We start from the raw sequence: 22744 nt of genomic DNA, 5'->3' as shown, positions 1-22744 counted from the left end.
GCCGACCTTAGCATAGCCTTAGCTTTTTTTATCGACACATTTTTCTTACGCGACTGACAATGACATTCTCCTGTTTCAACAAGCAATCCTTTACCAGCAGCCCCGTCTTTCCTATATATTATATCCTCTGGTTGTCCTACGTCTCTGACTGTTCTTGGGGGTAATTTATATTTTGTGTAGCAATCGCAAATGCTACTCAGTGACAGCCAACGAACACTTTTATTTTTTCATTGATAACAAATCTTAAATCTATAATTTCTATAACTTCCTCCTTACTAAAGTTGTTTTTTTTTTTACAACAGAAAAGGTAACTGTAGCAGTCAGACCAACTCGGGAACTCAGATGTCCCGAAACACTTGATCACAGCATATCAACTCATGCCTACCACAGCCAAAGTCACGTGCATAAATTACCGTAGGAGCCATGTGCAGATTGTGTACATGGAGTGAATAGAGTAATAAGACCATATTAAATATAGGCACATTCTGTAAATTATGCTATGTAGACTTAAAACTCCAAAGTATTTTATTTCTTTGTTTTTGTACCAGTGAAATTCATACCAGGGCACGTGCCCCAGTGAAATATGTCTGGCGACGCCCATGATGGGGGGGGGGGGGGGTGCAAAACGTGTTCAATCCTTGGTTCATGCTCAGTTGTTGTTGAAGCTTTTGAAAGTGCCTACAAGAGGAGAAAAAAAAGTCTTACATAGCATTATTATGTGAATTAGAATCAATATTTTGAGACGATTTGACTATATACAAGAATTTGGCCTAGCGCAGATGACTAGAAATATGTTTTTTAATCTGCCGTTTAGCCACGCCTACCATTATAGGGCTCTAGCGTCCCCAACAGGAAGATGATGTCAGCAGGGTCATGGTTTCATCTGATTTAGAATTCAACCCATAGAAGGGGAATTATTCAGAACGAGGAAAATGCGACGAAGAGAGTCATTGTTTCAGTATCTCTACTCCAATAGGACATTCTTTTATTGAAGTATTTTTCCCCAATTGCTAAATATATGGTATGGTCATGACAAATAACAGTCTTGTGCTAAATGGAATATTAAATATTAAAAGTGCATTCATTCAGTACGACATGGCAAAATTACTCTGTTGACCTCACCTTTACTCTCGCGCCTCCCGAACGATATTTTGTGCCACCGGAGTTAGTCCGTTTTTTGTCATTTCCCTGCCCCGGCTTCGGAGAGCGTAAACAAACCAGGAGGCTTGACAGCTTGCCGACATGCTAACCCAAACCGAGTAATGTCTTAAAGTCTATTCTCGGCTTTCGAAGCGAAAAATCACTCAAAACTACCCGGGATCATCTCACACGGCGGCGGGGTTGTTGATTGTATTCGCCGATCAGCAACCCGCCCGCCGGCGAGCAAGTTACAGCTTGTCCCCTGCTGCGGGAAGAGAGCATGTTTGCCGGGGAAGCAGCTGGAGAATTACCGCCAGACAAACTGGCCGACATCAGAGATGCGCATAGCTGTCACATTGTCAACACAAATATGGCATAAATTAATGCTTAACTACATGGCAAAGAACAGTGAGAGAGTGGCGTGCAGTTGTTGTGCAGCTAACATGGCAGGATGTGTCTGAGGAGAACTTTTCTACATGCCCGTCCATGATCAAATGTAAGTAAATAGTTGTTTATTTAAAGACAGTTTGTAGTGTTTACTTTGCAATCAGTGAATTCGCGGCCATTTTTTAAAACACAAAGTTGTCATTTCTGATCGGGTGGAAAATTTGACAGAACACCGGGCACACGAAGAGGGCAAAAAGCCGAGTATAGCGCTCTCCCGGTGAGGGGGAATTGCGACAAGCCACCGGTCATCGGCCGAGTGGCATTCTCGGTGAACAAGGAGCATGTCAGCCACAAAATGCAAGCCACCTCCATATTAAAACGTGTGCCATGATCCCAGTATTTTACATAATACAAAACACGATGTTTACTCACTTCCTCGTAAGTCCAATGGTCCCACAGTTGTTGCACACTTGTTTTGGCTGATCTCAGGTTGAACTTTCTGAAACCCAAAGAAGCTCAAACGCCTCTCCCTGGTGCAGCTACAAAAGCCTGCAGCAGTTTGGCTGGCGCGATCTGAAAAATAAACGAATTAATTTGCTACATCAGCTGAATCCGCAGTCCACCTGCATGCTATAAAGCAGTGCTGTATTGTGAGATGCTGACCCAGGTGGCGTCACATTCGCATTCGTCCTAAACCCGAGACTGGAGCCGGAAGTCACTCATTTTCATGGCGCGGGATTAAAAAATTAAATATGTGAAACGATCGCTTCCACACACATCCAAGCGGTCCATTTCATTCAGAAGCAGTGCTGTTAATCTTGCTTTTAAAAATTTGTAATTAATTACAGTACAAATTACTTCTCCCAAAAAGTAATTGCGTTAGAAACTCAGTTACCTGAATGTAAGAGTAATTAGTTATTTGGCAAAGTAACTGGTGATACTATTGATGTTGTTTTTTTTTCCTCAAAAAAAAACAAAAAAAAAACAGGTCACACAATGTGAAGTTTAAAGGTTTTTTGGGACAATTGGCTCCAGCCCAATTCTTTACCCTAAACTTAACTAGGCACAACGGTTGTGAATCAACCGTTAAAGTTGTTAAAATTGCTCCCGTTATTGCATTAGTTCTCTTCTGTCTACTTTTGACATGTGTAAGTTTTAAAACTATTTCATCATTTAAAGATAGATTTAAGTCAAGATTTTGCCGATTTAGGAGCATTTTAGAAAAAAAAGTTACCGGTACTTAGGTTCGCTAGGAAGGTTCTCTACAACAGAGCCTTCCTTAGAAATCTACTGCTTTAAGATGGCGGCTGTTTACTAACGCATCTAGTTCTTTATTATACATGTAGCTAATGCAGCCGTGTCTGTCATTTGCATCTAGTTCTGTATATATGAGATATCTACCGAAGCGTCATGTGGGCGTAGTTTGTAGGCTATCGGCTACAATCAGGTATTATTGGAGCCACCTAGCATAGTAGCATGACGTTTGTAACGGCTTCACCCTCCCTTGCCTCCTCCCCACTCCTGCTCTGCTCTCTCGTCTCAGTGAGTCCGTCTTTCTCAGACTTTCTCACGTCAGTCAACCAACATAGTAATGCACGCCTTTCCCGCCTCAGTAACGGTAACGGCGTTGCCAAGATGAGAAAGTAATTAATTAGATTATTCACTACTGAAGAAAATAACGCTGTTAGTAACGCCGTTATATTCTAACACCGTTATTAACAACACTGTTCAGGAGCATAAAACACTGCGTGAAATATGAAAAAAACATGCTTTTTGGTGTCATTCGCACTCTAAAGAAATTGTAGATATCTATCTGGCCTTTTAAAGGGGAAGTTCAAAATTTTTGACATCAGGTTTAATCTTCGAGTCAGTGGGGGTTTAATTAGTCGGCGGAGTTGATTTCAACAAATTCCGTGCAGTTTGTCAGTTATTTGTGAGTTTTAGGGCTCCAGAGTGGCTCAGCTATCATGAGTCAATGGTGCCTCCTTAGCACGCCAATAAAAAAAAAATAATTAACAGATCTAATATTGTCAAATAAATTCAAAATGCAGATAATTGTTCTTGATACCCATGCGGCCAAAACAATGTCACACCAAACTGCCGTAATTCATTTCATTCTGCAGGACTATATTTTTTAGATGTGTAATGCAACCATAATAAAGAGGAGTGCTTCAGCCACTCGTGCTCAGTCTTCTGGGAAGTCCCTTTCGTTCCCACAAAAAAAAAAATCAGAGGTGAACAAAGCAATGGGAAATCACTCCGCCCTGCTTGCCTAGACAGCCTGTTCCCTTCAGAGCTGCTGGATTAAGCCTGAGTTATGCTTCTGCGTTGCGGTGACGGCGAAGCGACTACTGCATGAATGAGCATTCGATAGTTCTGCGGCAAGGGAACGCGTAATTCACCGCCAAGCCACTAGAGGGGTGTGGCATTGTGTTTGTACGGTTTTGGGGTCAACTTCCTCTAGATGTCTTCCGGTTGCACAACAATGCCAACGAAGATGGAACCCTTGAATGTTGATCTTCAGCTCATCAATATTGAACAGCAAATGTTGATCATACAAATGTTGAGGCGCAGGCGACGCAGAAGGCTGTTTCGGAGGTGATCTGTCCGACTGTTGATGCCGCACAGAGACTTCTGGCCTCGGGTGGAAGCCATCAAGCTATGGCGGCTAGCTTCAAACTGGCATCGAGCACTGTGTCCAGCGTTTTGTCCAAGGTCTGCAAAGAACTGTGGAAAGCCTTCAGCCCGATTTTTTTGCCGTGTCCTACAACCAGCCAGTGGGAAGCCATAGCAGATTTCCAGCAGCCATGGAAATTCCTAAACTGGGTTGGAAGCCTTGATGGGAAACACAATATCATAAATGCACCGAGGCATTCTCAATCAGTGATGATCTATCAAGTGTGTGAACTGTCTTTTGTTCAAAATTAAACATCAAAACAACTCTTTTGACACCAAACCTGTGCTTTATTCTTCATATACTTGAAGTGTGAAATGTAAATAAGTCAGAGACTCACACAAACATGTACACAATAAATGATGACATGCACCAACCAAAAATACGACATAAAGCGATAAGACGCTGGCAGTTTTTGGCCGACTGTTTCACCGCTTCGGGTGGCTATTCACTTCCGAACACACACATACTTGTCTCGGTGGTTCTTCCATTTTTTATGCAATCGCCGACCTTGCCATTTGGCAATCTTTATAATGTCTTGACGAGACATTGTAGAAGTTGTTGTATTTTGTCTTCGATTATACTCCCATCGGCTTGGTCCATTTTTGCGTGTAGCAAAACGTTTGAAAATGGCGGTGATTTCGCGCTGAACCGGAAACAGCAGTCTGAGCAGACCAATCACAGTCCATTTGCGCCACGTCACCACGTGTCGACATCGCACAAGTCAAGATTTTGTTGAGGTGGAGGGACGCAAATCGGGTCTGCTGTGACGGCGCAGGTCTGCCGCAGAAATATAACTCGGCCTTTACAAATGCATGCTGTTCATACTACAAGTATGACATGCATGTAGGTTCGAATAACTTTATCCTTAAAACGTAGCCAACATTGTTGATTGTATGGGTCATCGGTGATTCTCATGCGTGCATATGTTGTTTTTATTGTTATGCTAAGCAGGCACCGTTGACTCGTGCTAGCTTGGCCATTCCGGTGCCCTGAAACGAACATATAACTAACAAACTGCACAGAATTTGTTGAAATCAACTCCGACTAATAAACCCCCCACTAACTCGAAGATTAAGCCTCATCTAAAAAGTTCTGAACTTTCCCTTTAACCCTTAGATGCATAAGTGGGTCAAAAATGACCCGGTGAGGTTGTGTTCTTGAAATATCTTCGGAATGAAAACTTGTTATCAATTCATATTCCAGGTATTCCTCAAAAAACATGTTTTTGATATAATGCCATTCTAATTTGTGATGAACTTTTTATACATTTGAAGAAGTTGTCTTTTTTGTGTGACTACCCTAAGCTTCCACAAGTGGGTCAAAAATGACCCACATGCATTTTCTATGGAATCCAATGGGAATCTTTCATTCTTATCAACTTTGGCTGTCAGGAATAAATTTACTGTGGACCACACAGACTAGGTATGTAAAAAGTGACATCCCTCAAGGAGATTATTTTACACAGAAAGAGCTAATACGTGTACAGTAAGTATTATGTCCATATGGTATTTTGTGTGTGTGTGTTTCATGACTCTTTATTATTATTTATCAACAAATTAACCTACTTCATAACTAGCTAGCTAACTAAGGCTAGGTTCATACCGCAGGTCCTAATGCACAATTCCGATTTTTTGTCATAGCTGTTTTTTTGGCATACCCGTTCAGACTGCCTTTGTCCATAGAGCCTGTTCAAGTATCACACAGCGCTCTAATTCACAGTCCGAGATGCGCTGAGCAAAGTGGCCTGCATGCGCAGGAGCATTGGAGCAGAGCGAAAACCGAGCTTTGTCAGGTTTATTCTCAACCCATTTTATTTTTTTATGACTGTTGTCAAGCCCGCTCCCTCCCCAAAAGCCGCATTCATGCTAGGCGCTAACCGTAATGCACAGCTGCACTGTAGCACCCTGTCTCTCTCGCTCTTTGCTGATGTTAATTGCTGCATGAATTCCAATTTGGGGGACTTGACAGTTCGGACCGTAGCCACATTCTGGAAAATGTGGTCCGGATGGAATTTTAACCACATATGAAAGTGACATGGATCGAATTTGAAAATGGTCCACTTTTGTGTGACTTTTCCCATTTAGTCGACTCAGAAAAACACGAAAAAATTGGATTTGTGCTACATTTACAGCTGAAATGGTCCCACATATGTTGGATGATGGGAGAGGCAGTGACGGGGTTGGACTCAAGTGTCCGAAATTTCTGATGACGAGGACCCAGACTATTGTCCAGGTGGCAGTGGCAGTTTTCCACCTGGAAATCCAACTGAACAGGATCAATCTGACTCATAAGTTTCCACTTATGTGTCCCCTGAAGATGAAAGTGTCCAAATCATGGCCAACAGAATGAGTATGTAGGGCTCTTACTAGAGAGAATTACCTCCCACCCAGGGCAGAAAACAGAGCCACAATATCCTCAGAAATCGATCAGTGTCTCCATATGGGCTTAGCACCGCTGTCTCACCAAAAAGATGCATGGGAGCTCTTCATCATTGATGATAAAATACAAAGAAGAATAAAGTCTATTGCTGTTCTGTTTTTTTTTTTCAAAAAATGTTAATTGAATCAAAGATATTTCAAGCATGAAATAATTCTTGTGTGGCCCTAAATATAACACTAATTAATATACAAGTGATTATTCATCACCAAAATGGCATTAAAACACATTGGTTCTAATATGGGTCATTTTTGACCCACCTATGGAAGAGTGTTGGGTCCAGTAACTTCTGCATCTAAGGGTTAAATTCATTTACAGGAAAGTCAATTACATGCAATGACATTTTTGGCCACGGGGGGCAACCCCGCCCCACTCAGTTTCGCCAATACTTTAACTCATTGACTGCCATTGACAGTGAAAGACGCCCAATCAATTTGGACTGGGAGGGATGGCAGCGACCAATGAATGAGTTAATAAACATGTGTCGAAATGAGAGCTGACTGGAATTTGATTCACCCCGAGGTGTTATTTAGAGCCTTGACACACCTTGGTCGTGCTTCTTTCGACCTCTGGGCCCGAAGAGGAAGCCAGTGGACAAGACGCACGCATGTGTTTGTGTGTCAGAGGGAGAAAGAAGCCTGCAGTGCAAATAGGCGTGGCACTTTCACACAGTTTCAGTCAACTCGCGCGACTTCAACTCTACATTTGACTTGTTGGTGACATGCCAAACAGCGGAGGCCTTCAGCACTGACATCAACTCATCAAAGCAAGGAAATAAAGACAAACGGAGGAGGACAACAAATTCAAAGTAGGTTACTAACTGTATAAGCTTTTTATTAGACTGTTTGCCATTTTGGGTGAAAGAAAGACAAATGATTAACAGGCATGTGTGCTATTACACATTAGTAAAGCGCTTCTGGGCTCGGCTTTGCTGTCATGTTCTTCACAACTAAAAAGCTATTTGAAAGGAACCTCAACTGGTCTGCCCACATTTTTCCTCTGTTTTTTTTTCCACAGTCAAATCAGGAATACATCGTTCAAACAGAGATTTCTTGACGTTTTCATTTCTGACTATCCTCAAAGACATTTAAGAACACTTACAACTTTTGCTGGGCAAAAAAATAAGCTATAATTTTAAACAGACATTTCAAACTGTACCTGAATTCAGCATACTGTATGTTGGACTGTACCTGAAGGCAGCAGGCCTGAAAAAGGAAATTCAACTGGTTTGTGAAACTTTTTGCTTTCATGTTTTTCCAACCCTAACGTGAATATCCAAGCCGATTGCGCCACTTTTGGATTTGGTGTTGAAATCAGCAGCAAAACAGAAGCTGAGCGTGTTGAAACTCGTCCGTAGCGTTCACACAATGGGTCAGACGAAATGTTGCAGGAAAGCTGGCAGTGATTGTTCACTATCGAGGATCGGACGATTATCGGCGTCAATTACACACTCAAAAAAATGAATCAGGCAGGTTGTAAAGTTTACTAAAAGACAGTGTGCATTTTCAGCAAGAAACCATCATGTTTCCAAGGCGAGCATGATTGAATCGTGCAGTCTACATAAACATGAACAGTAAATGAGGAGCTTGATTAGATATTGTTGATGCAACATCATGTTAATGTGTCTTTTCAGCTAATTGAAATAGTCTCGTGATTTCTTGCAAAATAAAAGTAGGATTGCCAACTCCCTGAAAAAATAAGTGACACCTCATTGGTAGAGCCGGCCGGCCCAATAACCGTCACAATTTAATTATTATTTTGTTTGTGAAAAGTGATTTTTTTTTTTTTATTAGACGGGGCTTTGCAAGGCACAGGCCCAGCTAGTAAAATTCCTCAACTTTATTTTTATTTCTTTCATTCATAATCTTATTATCCACATTTTTTCGGCACGCTGGAGACTCCAAACCGTTTGACCGACCGGCACCGTTTAAAGTTTAAATATCAAAATGACCGGAATTCCATTCATTTTTAATGACAAACATTTTCCCTTCATTTTCAATGACAGGAAAACATAGGTGGTTGGGATTTTTGACCACTTACCATTACAGCCCATTGACATTGAAGTGGCGCCTAAGTAAGTCAATACCACTGACAGCTATGTACGTCCATGCCATTGACTATCATGAATGTTGCTACTATTGATGCCAATGCACTGGATTCCACTGAGGCATATATAAATTGATGCCATTGACGGCCATTTACGTTAAAATGAGGACTGTCAAACGATTAAAATTTTTAATCGAGTTAATCACAGCTTAGAAATTAATTCATCGTAATTAATCGCAATTCAAACCATCTCTAAAATATGCCATATTTTTCTGTACATTATTGTTGGAATGGAAAGATAAGACAAGACGGATATATACATTCAACATACTGTACATAAGTACTGTGTTTGTTTATTATAACAATAAATCCACAAGATGGCATTAACGTTATTAACATTCTTTCTGTGAAAGGGATCCACGGATAGATTCTTAAAGGATAAATGTGAGTTTGTATATTGTGACTATATATTGCCATCTAGTGTATTTGTTGAGCTTTCGGTAAATGATAATGTAGTGACAAAACTCTTCTGCCCAAATGCATGGTGGGAAGTAGGTAACCATGACTGTGTGTGGTGGCTGCAAATACTATATCTTCTCTGTGTTGTGTACAATGCAGGGTGTTAAGAAAAAGATCAACTCCTGTTATTCTTCCCCACGTTGCTCGCCTCAATAGTTATAATTGTTGTGGAAGAGATGTCAAAGCTTTAGGCAATTAAAAGCACGGTCCAAATGAATGCCTGTATCCATTCCACTCACTTGTCACTGCCTCTTAGCTCTGTATATACGTAGAATGGCGCCATTGTAGTCTGTTTGCTGCAATGCGTGAGTGGGTCGTTCCATGCATGCGTTAAATATTTTAACGTGATTAGTTTAAAAATTAATTTCCGCCCGTTAACGCGATAAATTTGACAGGCCTAGTTGTGCCTTATGTTGGCTCAACATGTGTGCTTTATGTTAAAAGAACACAATTGCTACATACAGAAGAAAAGCAATTTAATCAGGTACAAATTATGTATTTCTTTAATGTCGGTTCAACATGTATTTTGGCGTGAACATGAGTGCCTTATGTTGGCTCAACAAGAGTGCGTTATATTCGCGCAACATGAGTGCCTAATGTTGGCTAGACATGTGTGCTTTATGTTAAAAGGACACGATTGCTATATGCTGAAGGAAAGCAATATTATCAGGTGCAAATTCTTTCCATAATTTTTTAATGTCAGTTCAACACCCCATTTTTTGAGTGCAGGGAATGAGTGAATTCAATAGGGTAGGGATGTCCCTGGTCACAAAATAGTAAATCTGGCCTGATCAGAGGACAATAATCAAATTTTCAAAAAAGGGATTCTTAAATATCTTTATTCATTTTTAGGTATTAACTTATTGGCTGCCATTGACGTCATCCAATCCATTTTAACAGGGAGGGTCTATTGCAGTCAGTAGTGGTGAAACATGACCACTCAATGCCTACCTTCCAAGCTGAAATGGATTTGATGTTTATAATAGCAGTGGATGAGTTTAGGTCTGCATACAGGGTGATTGAAAAGTAACTTCCTATTTCAAAAATACTTATAATTTATTCAAATATTGTAATATTGTTCTCAATTTTTGTTGTTGTTGATGTCCCTTGATGTATGGCAATTAAATCTGTGGTCTTATTTCCTTTCCAGATCTGTTCATTTGTTCAAGATTTCAGAAGACCACAAAAACAACTTTTTCGGGCTACGTGTAAACATTTTTTGCACTACACTTGGGTCCCTGGAAGTTGAAGGATGACCGCTTCTTTGGGTATGAGCCACACATTAGAGGAGTTCCAAAAAATCTATTATTACATGCATCGCGATTCGACACGTGAAGATTTGATTACGATTCATAAAGGTTAAAAAAAGATGATTTTCACTCATAACTTTATGACAGCCGCTCGTTGCCAAACGAAATTCTAGACACGTCTGCCGCCCGGACACCGTTAAACACTAAATGTGAAATAATTTCATAAAATGACAAATAGGGTCACAATTAAAGTAGATAAATATTGTCCAACAAATAAAGCATGGAAAAATAATTTATATGTTGTATATTTGACAAAATAATCGTGTTTCCGAAGTTCGAGCCTGAAAGGGGACGAACCCGGAAGTGATACGTCACACCGAGAACAGCGATGGCAGCGCTCCATCAACCGCCCTACAAAGCCCTTCAAACAATGATTCAAACAGCAATATAAGCGATAGATTGAGCACAAGTGAGGAGATCCAAGTTTTTGAAGAGTTGGAGGAAGAGGAGGAGGTTGGAATTTTATGTTGGACCGTACATGTATTAGCCAGACGCTAATCAGGATGCAAACAATGTGCCCAGACTACCTGACATGGAATGGAGACAAGACCCATCGAGATTACAAGATTGGTAAGATAGAGGCTGATATTATTTTTATGATTTGAAGCATGTCACGTAAATAAACCACCTACTATTGCCTGGGATAAAAGAAAAGTTTTGACAAATCCCCGATCGTGTTGTGGAATGAGCGGTGGAGGCTAGCGACGTTAGCTTTTGTTTGCCTGGCATGTTTCGGTGAACACTTCCGTCTTCGGACCCTCTGACGGGGGCGGGGGTGTTCGCCAAGGCATGTCAGGTAAATAAACTACCTACTATTGCCTGGAATAAAAGAAAAGTTTTGACAAATTTATAAGTGTAGGCAAAATGAACTCAATACAACTATGATCGGGGATTGCCACGAGTTTGCTTCTGCTGTTTATTCCACAACACGATCAGGGTTTTGCCTCGAGTTACCTTTCAGCTAGTGTCGCTACCTTCTGCTGTTCATTCCACAACAGTTCGCAGCTCTGCTTTGACAAAGTCATCAGTCATCTATCCAAAAATCACACTTACTTTTTTGCAAATCCTTGATCATAAGCAGACCAATTGAGGAAGCAAGAATCTTCGAAGTGTTTGTAGCAGAGAACACTACTCGATGATGGAGTGAAATTCATTCGCTTAGTGCAGACATGTCCAAAGTCCAGCCCGGGGGCCAAATGCGGCCCATGGTCAAATTTCGTCCGGCCCCAAGCCTCTGTCATAAGATTAATAACGTCAGGCCCGCACACAGACTTAATAAATTGGTCAGCAGTACTGCTACCAGCATATGAAGTAGCTTACACACTAAATGCTGCTCCTCACATACCCACTAAAAGGCAGCAGCACTCTAAGCAACATTACCCCGTGTTACTCTTTATTCCACATTTCTAAAATGGCGACGTTCAACAAAAAAAAGAAAGGATAGGTGGAAATTGGACTATTTCTTCTCTAAAATACGCAACAACTGTGTCTGCGTCATTTGCAAAGAGACAGTCGCCGTTTTTAAAGAGTTCAATGTGAGGCGATATTACGAAACAAGACACGCGACATGTACGACAAGATTACAGGGAAGATACGTAGCGAGAAATTGAAGCAACTTGAAGCTAGTTTAATTTTACAGCAGCAGTATTTCGCAAGAGCCTGAGAGTCGAAAGAGAACGCCACAAAGGCTAGTTGCGAGATTGTTGAAATTAGGGCTGTCAAACGATTAAAATTTTTAATCGAGTTAATCACAGCAGTAAAATTAATTCATCGTAATTAATCACAATTCAAACCATCTATAAAATATGCCATATTTTTCTGTAAATTATTGTTAGAATGGAAAGATAAGACGCAAGACGGATATATACATTCAACATACTGTACATAAGAACTGTATTTGTTTATTATAACAATAAATCAACAAGATAGCATTAACATTAACATTCTGTTCAAGCGATCCATGGATAGAAAGACTTGTGGTTATCAAAAGATAAATGTTAGTACAAGTTATAGAAATGTTATATTAAAACCCCTCTTAATGTTTTCGTTTTAATAAAATTTGTAAAATTTTTAATCAAAAAATTAAACTAGTAGCTCACCATTGTTGATGTCAATAATTACACAATGCTCATGATGCTGAAACCCATAAAATCAGTCGCATCCAAGCGCCAGCAGAGGGCGACAAAACACCAAAAAACACAAGTAACAAGTGGACATGACACTGTGTTGTCATTTTAATCTGTTTGAGCGGGGCATGTGCATTAATTGCGTCAAATATTTTAACGTGATTAATTTAAAAAATTAATTACCGCCCGTTAACGCGATAATTTTGACAGCCCTAAATTAATTTAAAAAATAATAATAAAGCAAATGTGACACACAGAATGGCTTGCTAAAATTTTCTTAAATATATTGTTCTACGTAAAGGACGTCAGCCAAGGTCGGCCCTCCACATTTTTACCACACCAAATCTGGCCCCCTTTGCAAAAAGTTTGGACACCCCTGGCTTAGTGCGAACAAAAAATGTCCATTGGGCATGGCCCTGCTGTCCTTCAGCCACTCATACAACTTTTCTTTAGATTGAGAACAATACATCGCCACACACCCGCCGTGGCATCTTACCGAGAAGCAATGCAACAATACTGTGTGTGTGGTGGACTTCCCTCGCAGTTCTCGGTGTGACGTAATTTCCGAAGATTTCCGATGATTGTCGAAGAAAAGCAATTTCGTTGTCAAGGGCATTGCTATGGGTTAAACAAAGAATCTGGAAGGGTTGCGTTAAAAAAAAAAAACGAAAATATGCTTATAATTGTTTAGCCATTGATATTATTCAAAAACATGGTTGGCCAACCTTACTTCAGATTTGGTCTTTAACGGACGCACGCACAACGTTATGATGGATGCTCCCAGTTACTAGGAGAGAGATTTACTCCTTTTTAAAAGACGGGAAAATAAATTTGTGTATGACACAGGCAGGCACAGAATGTACGCAAGTTTTTTTTTTTTTTTTAGAGCGAGAGGGGAAGAGAGAGTTCGTTGCTCCTTGTCTTTCCTACTGTCCAGCAGTAGTTTTAAGGAATTTCAATTGAAAAATGTCCTGAGTGTGTTGCTAAGACCTGTGTGCGGCTATAAGATACGAACCCTTTTAAGTCTTTATTGTTGTTGTTTCTGAGATGTTAATAGTTAGCGCCGAGCGCTAAGCTAATTAGCTAATTCTCTAATGTGTATTTCATATGCAGAATGTGTAAAACCATGATTAAGTACAGCGGTAACACTACAAACATGCGAAATAGTAAAGAAATCTATTGTTGCGGGAGAGAGGGGGAGAGAAGTGCGCGCGCTGTAATGAGTGTGTGCGTGTCGGTATCAAGAGCAGTTGTGATTTCCACCTGTAACACCGTGAAAACAAAGTATATTGGTTAAAAGAAGTCTTTTTTTTCTAAAGACACTTTGTTTGTGTCCGGAAAATGTGGAATTCATTCCACCAATGTAAATTTTATTGTAGTGTTGACTGTTGAAAGAAATAATTACTCCCTTTAAAATGGTGAATGTTTTTGCACTTTCTTGTAAATAAATAAATAAATAAATAAATAAATAAGCAGCTTAAGGGCAGCTTTTTGTTGTATGGGCATGTTTCCATCTTTCCTGTTGAATCATAAGGATATTTTAAATAAATAATGGACATAAATTTGTTTGGCTACTTTATTAAACAGTACTGCACGATGCATCGATAATTGCGATAACAGCGAAAATCGTGACAACCGCGATCATCGTTCAAAAATCGAATCGGAGCACCCTGAATCGTAATCGAATCGAATCGTGGGGTGCCTAAGATGGCACACCCCTACCACACATCCTGTATTTATGAGTTTTCATGACAATTCCTGATTTTCCTAGCCTCAACTTAAGTAGAGCTGTCCCGACTAGTCGACGTAGTCGACGTAGTCGACGTCATCGATGACGTAAATCCGTCGACGAGCACAACATGCCGTCGGCGGTAAATGAAGGGTTAAAAAAATATATGCGTGGAAAGTTAGAATGTCGGATGCTCTGTTTGCAAGCAGGGAAAGCGGCACAAAGCCAAAAAAAGCGCACCAGAGTGTCCAAAACATTGACTTATTTCAAAGAAACAAAGGAGAGTACACTCTTCTGTCCTGTCTCTTCAGTGCAAAGCTTAGCTGCACGTCGGCCGTGAATAAACACCTCAAGCGCCTTCACGCAGTTTGTAAGGTTTTTTTTTTTTTTTCCATTTTTTGTACACCAGAGGGTGCTGTCGCCTTACTAAATAATAATGTTTCATTGACAATGGGCCTATAAGTGCTATTAGTATTGTTCTTAATGCTAATTGAAAGGTTTATTTCATGTTATGGTTTATTTTATGGTATAGAAAATTATATAAGGTTAAAAGGTCATAAATATATACAGTATATACAGTGATTGCACTCAAGGGAGAGATTGTCAATGATAAGGTAATAAGGTAAAGGCAATTCATATAGGCAATTCATTGATATATAAATAAGGTTTAAAAGGAAAAATGTGAAAAGTTTTTGTTAATTTCTAATTGTGTTGCTTTATTTGTGTGCGCCGTAGCTCTTACGGTGTGTTTACATCAAGGATGGAATAAAAGTTGTAAACCATCAGTTTAAGAGACCATCTTTTCCGTCGGGATGCTACACTAGTTAATTCTATCAGCATTTGAACTCATTGTTTATTTGTGATTTATTATTGTTATTTACGTGTTTATTTGTACTTTAATAAATGATTTGAGTGTTCCAATATGTTTTTTTTAAATTGATAAGCGTCAACAAAAATTTCATTGCTAAATTAGTTTAAAAAATTAAAAAATAAATAAATAATTATTAGATTAGTCGACTAATCGTAAAAATAGTCGGCTGACTAATCGGGAGAAAATTAGTCGTTTGGGACAGCCCTAAACTTAAGCACGTGTTTTTGTAATGGTTCTCCACCATCTTTGCACTTGAACAACGAATCTCCAAACTATGTCCAGCCATTTCTGTAGGGCTCTGAAATCTCGAACAAATTAATAGATCTGGGGAAAAAACGAGAACATGGATTTGTCATACATTTGAATGAATTCTAAGTATTATAAAATAGGGAGTTACTTTTCAATCACCCTGTGTATATATACACTGTATATACTGTATTTACAGTGTGTATGTATGTATGTATATATATGTATGTATATATATGTATATATATATATATATATATATATATATACATATACATACTGTATATACAGTGTGTGTGTGTGTGTGTGTGTGTGTGTGTGTGTATATATATATATATAAGGGCTGTCAAAATTAGCGCGTTAACGGGCGGTAATTAATTTTTTAAATTAATCACATTAAAATATTTGACGCAATTAACGCACATGCACCGCTCAAACATTAAAATGACAGCACAGTTAAATGTGTACTTGTTGTGTTTTTCGGAGTTTTGTCGCCCTCTGCTGGCGCTTGGGTGCGACTGATTTTATAGGCTTCAGCACCCATGAGCATTGTGTAAGTAATTATTGGCATCAACAATGGCGGGCTACTAGTTTATTTTTTGATTGAAAATTTTACAAATTTTATTAAAACGAAAACGTTAAGAGGGGTTTTAATATAAAATTTCGATAACTTACTAACATCTTTTAAGAACTACAAGTCTTTCTATCCATGGATCGCTTTAACAGCATGTTAATAATGGTAATGTCATCTTGCTGATTTATTGTTATGATAAACAAATACAGTACTTATGTACCGTATGTTTCATGTATATATCCATCTTGTGTCTTTCCATTCCAACAATAATTTACTGAAAAATATGGCATATTTTATAGATGGTTTGAATTGCGATTAATTACGATTAATTAATTTTTAAGCTGAAATTAACTCGATTAAAAAATGTTAATCGTTTGACACCCCTAATATATATATATATATATATATATATATATATATATATATATATATATATATATATATATATATATATATATATATATACATACACAGTGTATATACAGTGTGTGTATATATATACACTCACCAGCCACTTTCTTAGGTACACCTGTCCAACTGCTCGTTAACACTTAATTTCTAATCAGCCAATCACATGGCAGCAACACCTGTCATGTGCCACAGGTAAGTAAGAGGTACTGCTGATTATACAAATTGGAGAAGCATCACATGATTTTTCAGCGGGTGCCAACACTTTTGTCCGGCCCATTTTTGGAGTTTTGTGTAAAATGATCATGATTTTTTTTTAAAAATTCCATTCTCTTTTGTGTTTTTTCATTGCAAGCAAAGTAAAAGAAGGTATTACTACCAAAGCATTTGTAATTGCAATCATGTTCTGGGAAAAGTTGAGCATTATCTGACAGTATTGCAGGGGTGCCAATATCACAACGGATGACCAACGTTTTATGTTTATTTACGTAAAAATAAGATATTTAAACGTATAAATATACCTTTATTTTGTGCTGAAGAACTCATTTTGAAAAAAAAGGCTTTGAGAATTTAATATGCTTTATTCACACCACTGCTGTAGCAATAACCATTTTATATGGCTATAATGTTGGGATAGCTTTGTTCAATTTGGGGTGGAAAAGACATAAAAGAAAAGACAAAAAAGATTTGTTTATGATTAAAAAGCACTGCCTTTATGTGAGCACACAAAACTTACATTAATGTGTTTTTCTTCTGGTCAAAGACATGTCCCACTCATCTGATATCAGCATAAAAGTAGACGAAGAGACGCCGCTGAACACGATGCCGGGATCGGCGGACTCACAGACGACCTACACTGCGAAGAAAAATGGCTGCGTTACGACAGCTTGCTGTCAAGACAAGCATCACAGGAAGCTGGCTGTCTGCAGCATCATCTGCGGCATCTCCTGCATCGGAATCAAAGCGCTCATTAACTCAGTTAAGGTAGGTTTCGTGAAGAGATACTTTATATCGATTAAATAAATGTAGACTCCCCCAGCCCACAAAAAAGAAAAACAGCCCAGTAAATGCTGTATCATTTTGTCAAAAATGAACACTGGTTTGTATATTGCATATGCACTACCAAATTATAATCTTTTTCTCTCCCCTATTTGTGCTGTCAGCCCCCATATGTAAAGTAAATATAGCTAAAGAAACACACTTTCTTATGGAATAATCTATTGGAAAACAGTGTGCTAGATAATAATAATACATTTTATTTCTAGAGCGCTTTTCAAGCCACACAAAGACGCTTCACAAGAGAGATGGAATCACAGTACGATCAAAACAATCATTAAAAAAAGAGATTAAAAAGATAAAAGATTAAAAGCACAATAAAGAGAAGTAAAGATATAACAGAGCAGGGGTCATGGTGGGTAAGAAAGAGTGAACAGGTGTGTTTTGAGTCTGGATTTGAAAAGTGAAAGGGTAGATATACTGCGAAGATCAGGGGGTAGGGAGTTCCAGAGCTGGGGGGCACACTGACTTAAAGCTCTGGAACCAAAGGTGGGGAGGCGGACACGGGGGACTGAAAGGGGGAGGATAGTGGAACAGCGAAGTGGACAGGGTGGATTGTTTAAACAGCGTAGACTGCAAAGGTAGGGAGAGGCCAAGCCATGGAGTGTTTTGAAGGTGATGATGAGGATCTTGTAATTGATTCTTTGTTTGACGGGAAGCCAGTGAAGTTGACGGAGGATGGGGGTGATGTGGTTTGTGGCGGGGGTCTGAGTGATGAGGCGTGCTGCTGAGTTCTGGAGGAGCTGCAGTTTTTGGAGGGACTTGTTAGGGAGACCAAAGAGCAGTGAGTTGCAGTAATCGAGCCGGGAGGTTATTAGACTACAGACCAGGGTGGAAGCGATATGGCGGGTGAGAGAAGGGAGGAGACGAGAAATGTTGCGAAGGTGGAAATAGGCTGATTTGGTGATGCTGTTGATATGTGACCGGAAGGAGAGCGTGCTGTCGAGGATGACTCCCGGACTCTTAACCTGACTATGAGAGTTTGGTACACTGTTGATGGTAATAGAGAACTTATGGACATGAGAGAGCATTGTGGTGGTTCCAACTAGGAGGACTTCTGATTTTGAGCTGTTGAGAAGGAAGAAGTTAGGGGAGAACCAAGAATTAATGTCTTCTAAGCAGAGGGTGATGGAGGAAGGTCGGAGGGAGGCGGTTGGTTTTGAGGAGATGAAGAGCTGGGTGTCATCCGCGTAACAGTGGAAGTGAATGTTGTGTTTGCGGAAGATGGAACCGAGGGGGATACTGTAAATGATAAAGAGGAGCAGACCCAGGACAGAACTCTGGGGCACGCCAGCGGAGACAGGGAGGGAATTGGATTTATGGGGGCCGAATTTGACAAATTGTGTGCGGTCGGACAGGTAGAAAGTGGACCAGGAAAGGGGTGTGTGGATGATACCAAGGGAGGAGAGTCAGTCGAGAAGGATTGTGTGGGAAATGGTGTCGAAGGCGGCAGTGAGATCGAGGAGGACAAGGATTGATCGAAAAACCAGACTCGGATGCTATGAGGAGGTCGTTTGTAATTTTAAGTAAGGCTGTTTCTGTGCTGTGGAGGTGGCGGAAACCAGATTGAAACTGCTCTTAAATGTCATTGGTAATTAGGTGGTTATAGAGTTGGGATGCAACGGGGTTTTTTTTTTTTAAGAACTTTGGAAATGAAAGGTAGGTCGGAAAAGGGGCGGTTATTGAAATTGGTGGGATCCAGGTTGGGTTTCTTCAGAATGGGTGTGATGGAAGCAGTTTTGAGAGATGGAGGAACTGTACCGGATATGATTGAGGAGTGAATGATAGTAGTGATGAGGGGGACACTTGAGGGAAGAGAGGTTTTGATGAGGGCAGTGGGAAGAGGATCAAGATGACAGGTAGTGGGTTTGGATTTGGTGATGATGTCAGAGATAGCTGGGATTGAAGGAAGGTAAAATGTGGAGAGGGTGCTGATGAGAGGAACATGAAAGGGAACAGGGTCAGTCCCAGAAACTGCAGTGCCGTGGTGAGTCAGGGATTGGTGAATGTCAGTGATTTTTGTGGAGAATGTCAGGATTGCGTCACAAAAATTAGCAGAGCACATGAGACGAGGGAATGGATCGGGGGCTTAAGTGATTTTGGTTAGGAATGAGTATAGGCTTTTAAAAGAGTGTTGATTAACTGGAATGAGACAGATCTCATTAAAAAAAAAATTCCAATCTTTATTTTTTAACCATTGTCTGCCATTGACGGCGCTAGGTGTCCTATCCATTTTGACCAGAATGCAAACAATTGCTGCCAGTCTATGCACTCAATGGCAGTAAAATAGGATCAGTCAAATGCCAGCCATGTCTGGGTCAATAGCAATGAATGACTTCATAATTTGCATGTATTTAAATTTTTTTTTTTTTTAAAACTCAAATGGTGAATATATTAAATTGTAAAAACATAAGCATTGGAGACTTTAGAGAACAAGGAAAATGTTAAAAAAAAAAAAAAATTCAAAGGATAATGTGAGTGTTCCATAATGTAACTATTATTAATCCTAACATTGTGTTAAAGATGACCTAATTGAGGAAACATTTGAAAATACAAAAAAAAATCACAAAAGCAAAAATAGTAAGAATTTGTAGACAGAATCATTGGTTTTCCAAAGACATAATCAACTATTTTGTGACGATGTTTCATCTTGGAGAAATTGTGACTTGAAGTTAGATTTTCAAAAAAGGAGAAAACAAACGTGGAAAATTTGGACAACCCTGCACTTGTCCTTTGCACACAATCAGAGTACATATTCAGGAATTGTCTGGATAAACCATGTAATGAACATAATCTGCGAACAAGGGGTCTTCATTTATTGCAGTTTGCATGTCCAAGGCTGTTAATGCCAGCCAAAAGATTTTTTTTTCTTCCCGACAGGCCGAAAAGGAGGTGAACAGAGAGCTGTCGGCCCGTTTTTCACGACGGTCCAAAAGGCTTGCCATCACCTCCATTGTCATCTGGCTGACCATTCTGGCACTTACTCCGATACTCATGGCGCTCATTTCCTACTTGGTCACACTGAAAGACTGAGGTGGCAGAACAAAACAAAGCGTATGGCACGTTTAGAAGCTGATATTTATTTTTCCACCGCTTGTAAAACCACATGTATAAAAACAAGTGTGACAGCATTTGTACGTGACAAATACTTGACATTCAATACCAAATATTGTAGAAAACGTTTAAGTTACCCAACATGGTTGAAAAAAAACAAAAAAAAAACGTATTATTGCCTTCTTACTTTGATGCTTGTTGTGCTTTTTATACAGACACTGTAGAAATAAAAAATAAACGACTCTTGGATACAAAGAGAATACTAACATTGTGTTTAAAGCCGCCTCATTAAACGACAACACACACACAATAACAAGAGCGTCATGTGATTAAGTTGCAATAAATAAGAGCTGCCATTACTGTGGTACAAGTGTGGTAACCGTAGCAGCCAAAACTACAAGCACCAAGGCAACGTGTTCGGGAAAACTACCAACATTAACACCCGGCATCCGCCCGGTCGCTGGAAATCCACAAGTCCAGCTGCTTCAGCTTGGAGCACAGAAGAGTGTCAGCGTCCGGTGGCGGCAGGAGAGACGGGGTTGTGCCGCCCTTGGCGAAGCCCCCTCGCCGGGTGCGGGACGACACAACTCCCACTTTGCCTCCGCCGACCGCTACCTTCTTGGGCTTCCGGGCAGCGCCCATTTCGGGGAACACCACAGAGCGCTTGATGCGGCGCTGGCCGAAGAACAACTCGGCGCCGTCACGGCGGCTGAGTGGCACCTCTAAGATGGTCTCCAACCGGCTGAAGAGCAAAAGAGTCCACATTTTTAGCACTCATTTAAATGACACTGGGTTTGTCAAGAATATTGAGAGAGAGAGAAGCAAAGTGCGGTGCTATAAACAAAAAATTTTAACCAATCAAAAGCCTGACAGAATTTCTGGAAAAGCTCCATAATGAATAAAATATAGTGAACTCCTGACCTATTTGTACTTTGAAGTTGCAGTTCACATTTATCTTCCGTTTGCTTAAAAAGTCACCAAGTTTATGTGCTTCAAAGCTAGGGGTGTGACAAAATATCGAAATGGTGATATATCGTGATAGTTTGCATCCCAAAAGGTTATCGATATGCTCCTGCCAAGAATCGAGATATCATTTTAAAAAGGTGTCAATGTCTAAAAAAAATTTTAAAAAAGGAACCAACATGTTGCTACCAAAATCTTCCACCGTAATAGTGTCTCAGTTATGTATACAATAAGGCTGCATTGACGGTGCTCGACGCCCAATCCATTTGGACTGGAAACTATAGTGCTGATTCGAAAAAAAGATTCTAATTAAATTTTGCTGCTTCGAGTATTCGTTTAATTAAAGTGGCATTGTAATGTGTATGTTGAAAGTGTTTGCATTTAGTTTTATTTATTTGGATTGGATACACTGCCCTCTAGTAATATTCGGATCAGAGGTTGCGCTAGACTTTTTTGTTGTCTGTCATTTTGACTGACAGGGTCATAAAAATCCGGTCATAATCCATTTTTACCAGTCACTTAAATTTTTAAAATGACTATATCTTGATGCATAATATAAAGTAACTAACATTAGTGCAGTCATGGATTACACTAAGCAGGCCAGTGCTGTGTTTCCATATATATTTTTATTATATTATGTATATACATGATATATTTTTTTTCCCCCCAAGTGGGACCTTCCATGATCCTAATACATTTAATAAAATATTATATAATTCCATTACACACACACACACATATATATATATATATATATATATATATATATATTTTTAAATGTATTATGATTACTAAATAAAAATGCACGCTGATACGACGCACATAAAGGCAACTTCAATTTTTTTAAAAAATCGTTAGAAAGTTGTATGGACTTACAATCCGCTAGCTTGTTGTTTCCTGTTGTCTTCCGAAATACACCTGGGAGACGGCGCGTCAAGTGTTCGTTCATAGCCGACGTGCTACCGTGGTATGCGAGCTCAGCTTAGCAAAAAGAGTACACACAGTGGTGGCACCCTCCATATTTTCCTTGAAATAATTTCAGGCTCTGGTTAGTCTGGTCCGCTTTTTTGGCTTTATGCCGCTTTCACCGTGTTACCAATTCTGCCCTTCTTAGTAATTGGCGGTGTTTTCAACTGCTCGCCGCTGTGAGGAGTGAACCGGCGATTCACTTGATTCGTTGTCATCCTTCATCCTCCACTGCA

General features: G+C 39.7%; 2 protein-coding genes and 1 long non-coding RNA gene across 6 annotated transcripts in view; 1 reads left to right on the top strand and 2 right to left on the bottom strand.

Moving 5' to 3' along the window:
* Positions 1-368: 368 nt before the first annotated feature.
* Positions 369-8045, bottom strand: LOC130932023 (uncharacterized). Its single transcript, XR_009067343.1, has 3 exons — positions 7799-8045; positions 1960-2100; positions 369-678 (listed from the first exon to the last, which is right to left on the bottom strand). It is a non-coding gene; the product is annotated as an uncharacterized LOC130932023 (long non-coding RNA).
* On the top strand, positions 7055-22227 carry LOC130932021 (transmembrane protein 265-like). 4 transcript variants are annotated; one of them, XM_057861367.1, is made up of 5 exons: positions 7055-7448; positions 8646-8714; positions 10356-10473; positions 17233-17453; positions 20406-22223. In XM_057861367.1, the coding sequence occupies exons 3-5, from the start codon at positions 10458-10460 to the stop codon at positions 20556-20558; spliced, it is 390 nt and encodes a 129-aa protein (XP_057717350.1). In that variant the 5' UTR covers positions 7055-7448; positions 8646-8714; positions 10356-10457; the 3' UTR covers positions 20559-22223. The 4 variants fall into 4 exon arrangements, with proteins under 4 accessions (XP_057717350.1, XP_057717349.1, XP_057717352.1 ...); XM_057861368.1 differs by lacking the exon at positions 7055-7448 and adding an exon at positions 7497-7866; XM_057861366.1 differs by lacking the exon at positions 8646-8714 and having other exon boundaries at positions 20406-22222.
* The window catches only part of prr14 (proline rich 14), a 29700-nt gene continuing 26645 nt past the window's right edge, over positions 19690-22744 (bottom strand). The window contains exon 10 of the mRNA XM_057861364.1: positions 19690-21321. Coding sequence (XP_057717347.1) covers positions 21015-21321 — 307 coding nt within the window. The 3' untranslated portion in view covers positions 19690-21014. The remainder of the gene's footprint in view (positions 21322-22744) is intronic.

The sequence above is a fragment of the Corythoichthys intestinalis genome, chromosome 16 (assembly GCF_030265065.1).
Source record: "Corythoichthys intestinalis isolate RoL2023-P3 chromosome 16, ASM3026506v1, whole genome shotgun sequence".
NCBI lineage: Eukaryota > Metazoa > Chordata > Actinopteri > Syngnathiformes > Syngnathidae > Corythoichthys > Corythoichthys intestinalis.
This window is presented reverse-complemented; position numbering and strand designations above follow the sequence as displayed.

Excerpts from the sequence above, each read along its gene's own strand:
- LOC130932021 (XM_057861367.1), top strand. Across the intron at positions 17,454-20,405 it reads CGCTCATTAACTCAGTTAAG|GCCGAAAAGGAGGTGAACAG; the intron begins GTAGGTTTCGTG and ends TCTTCCCGACAG.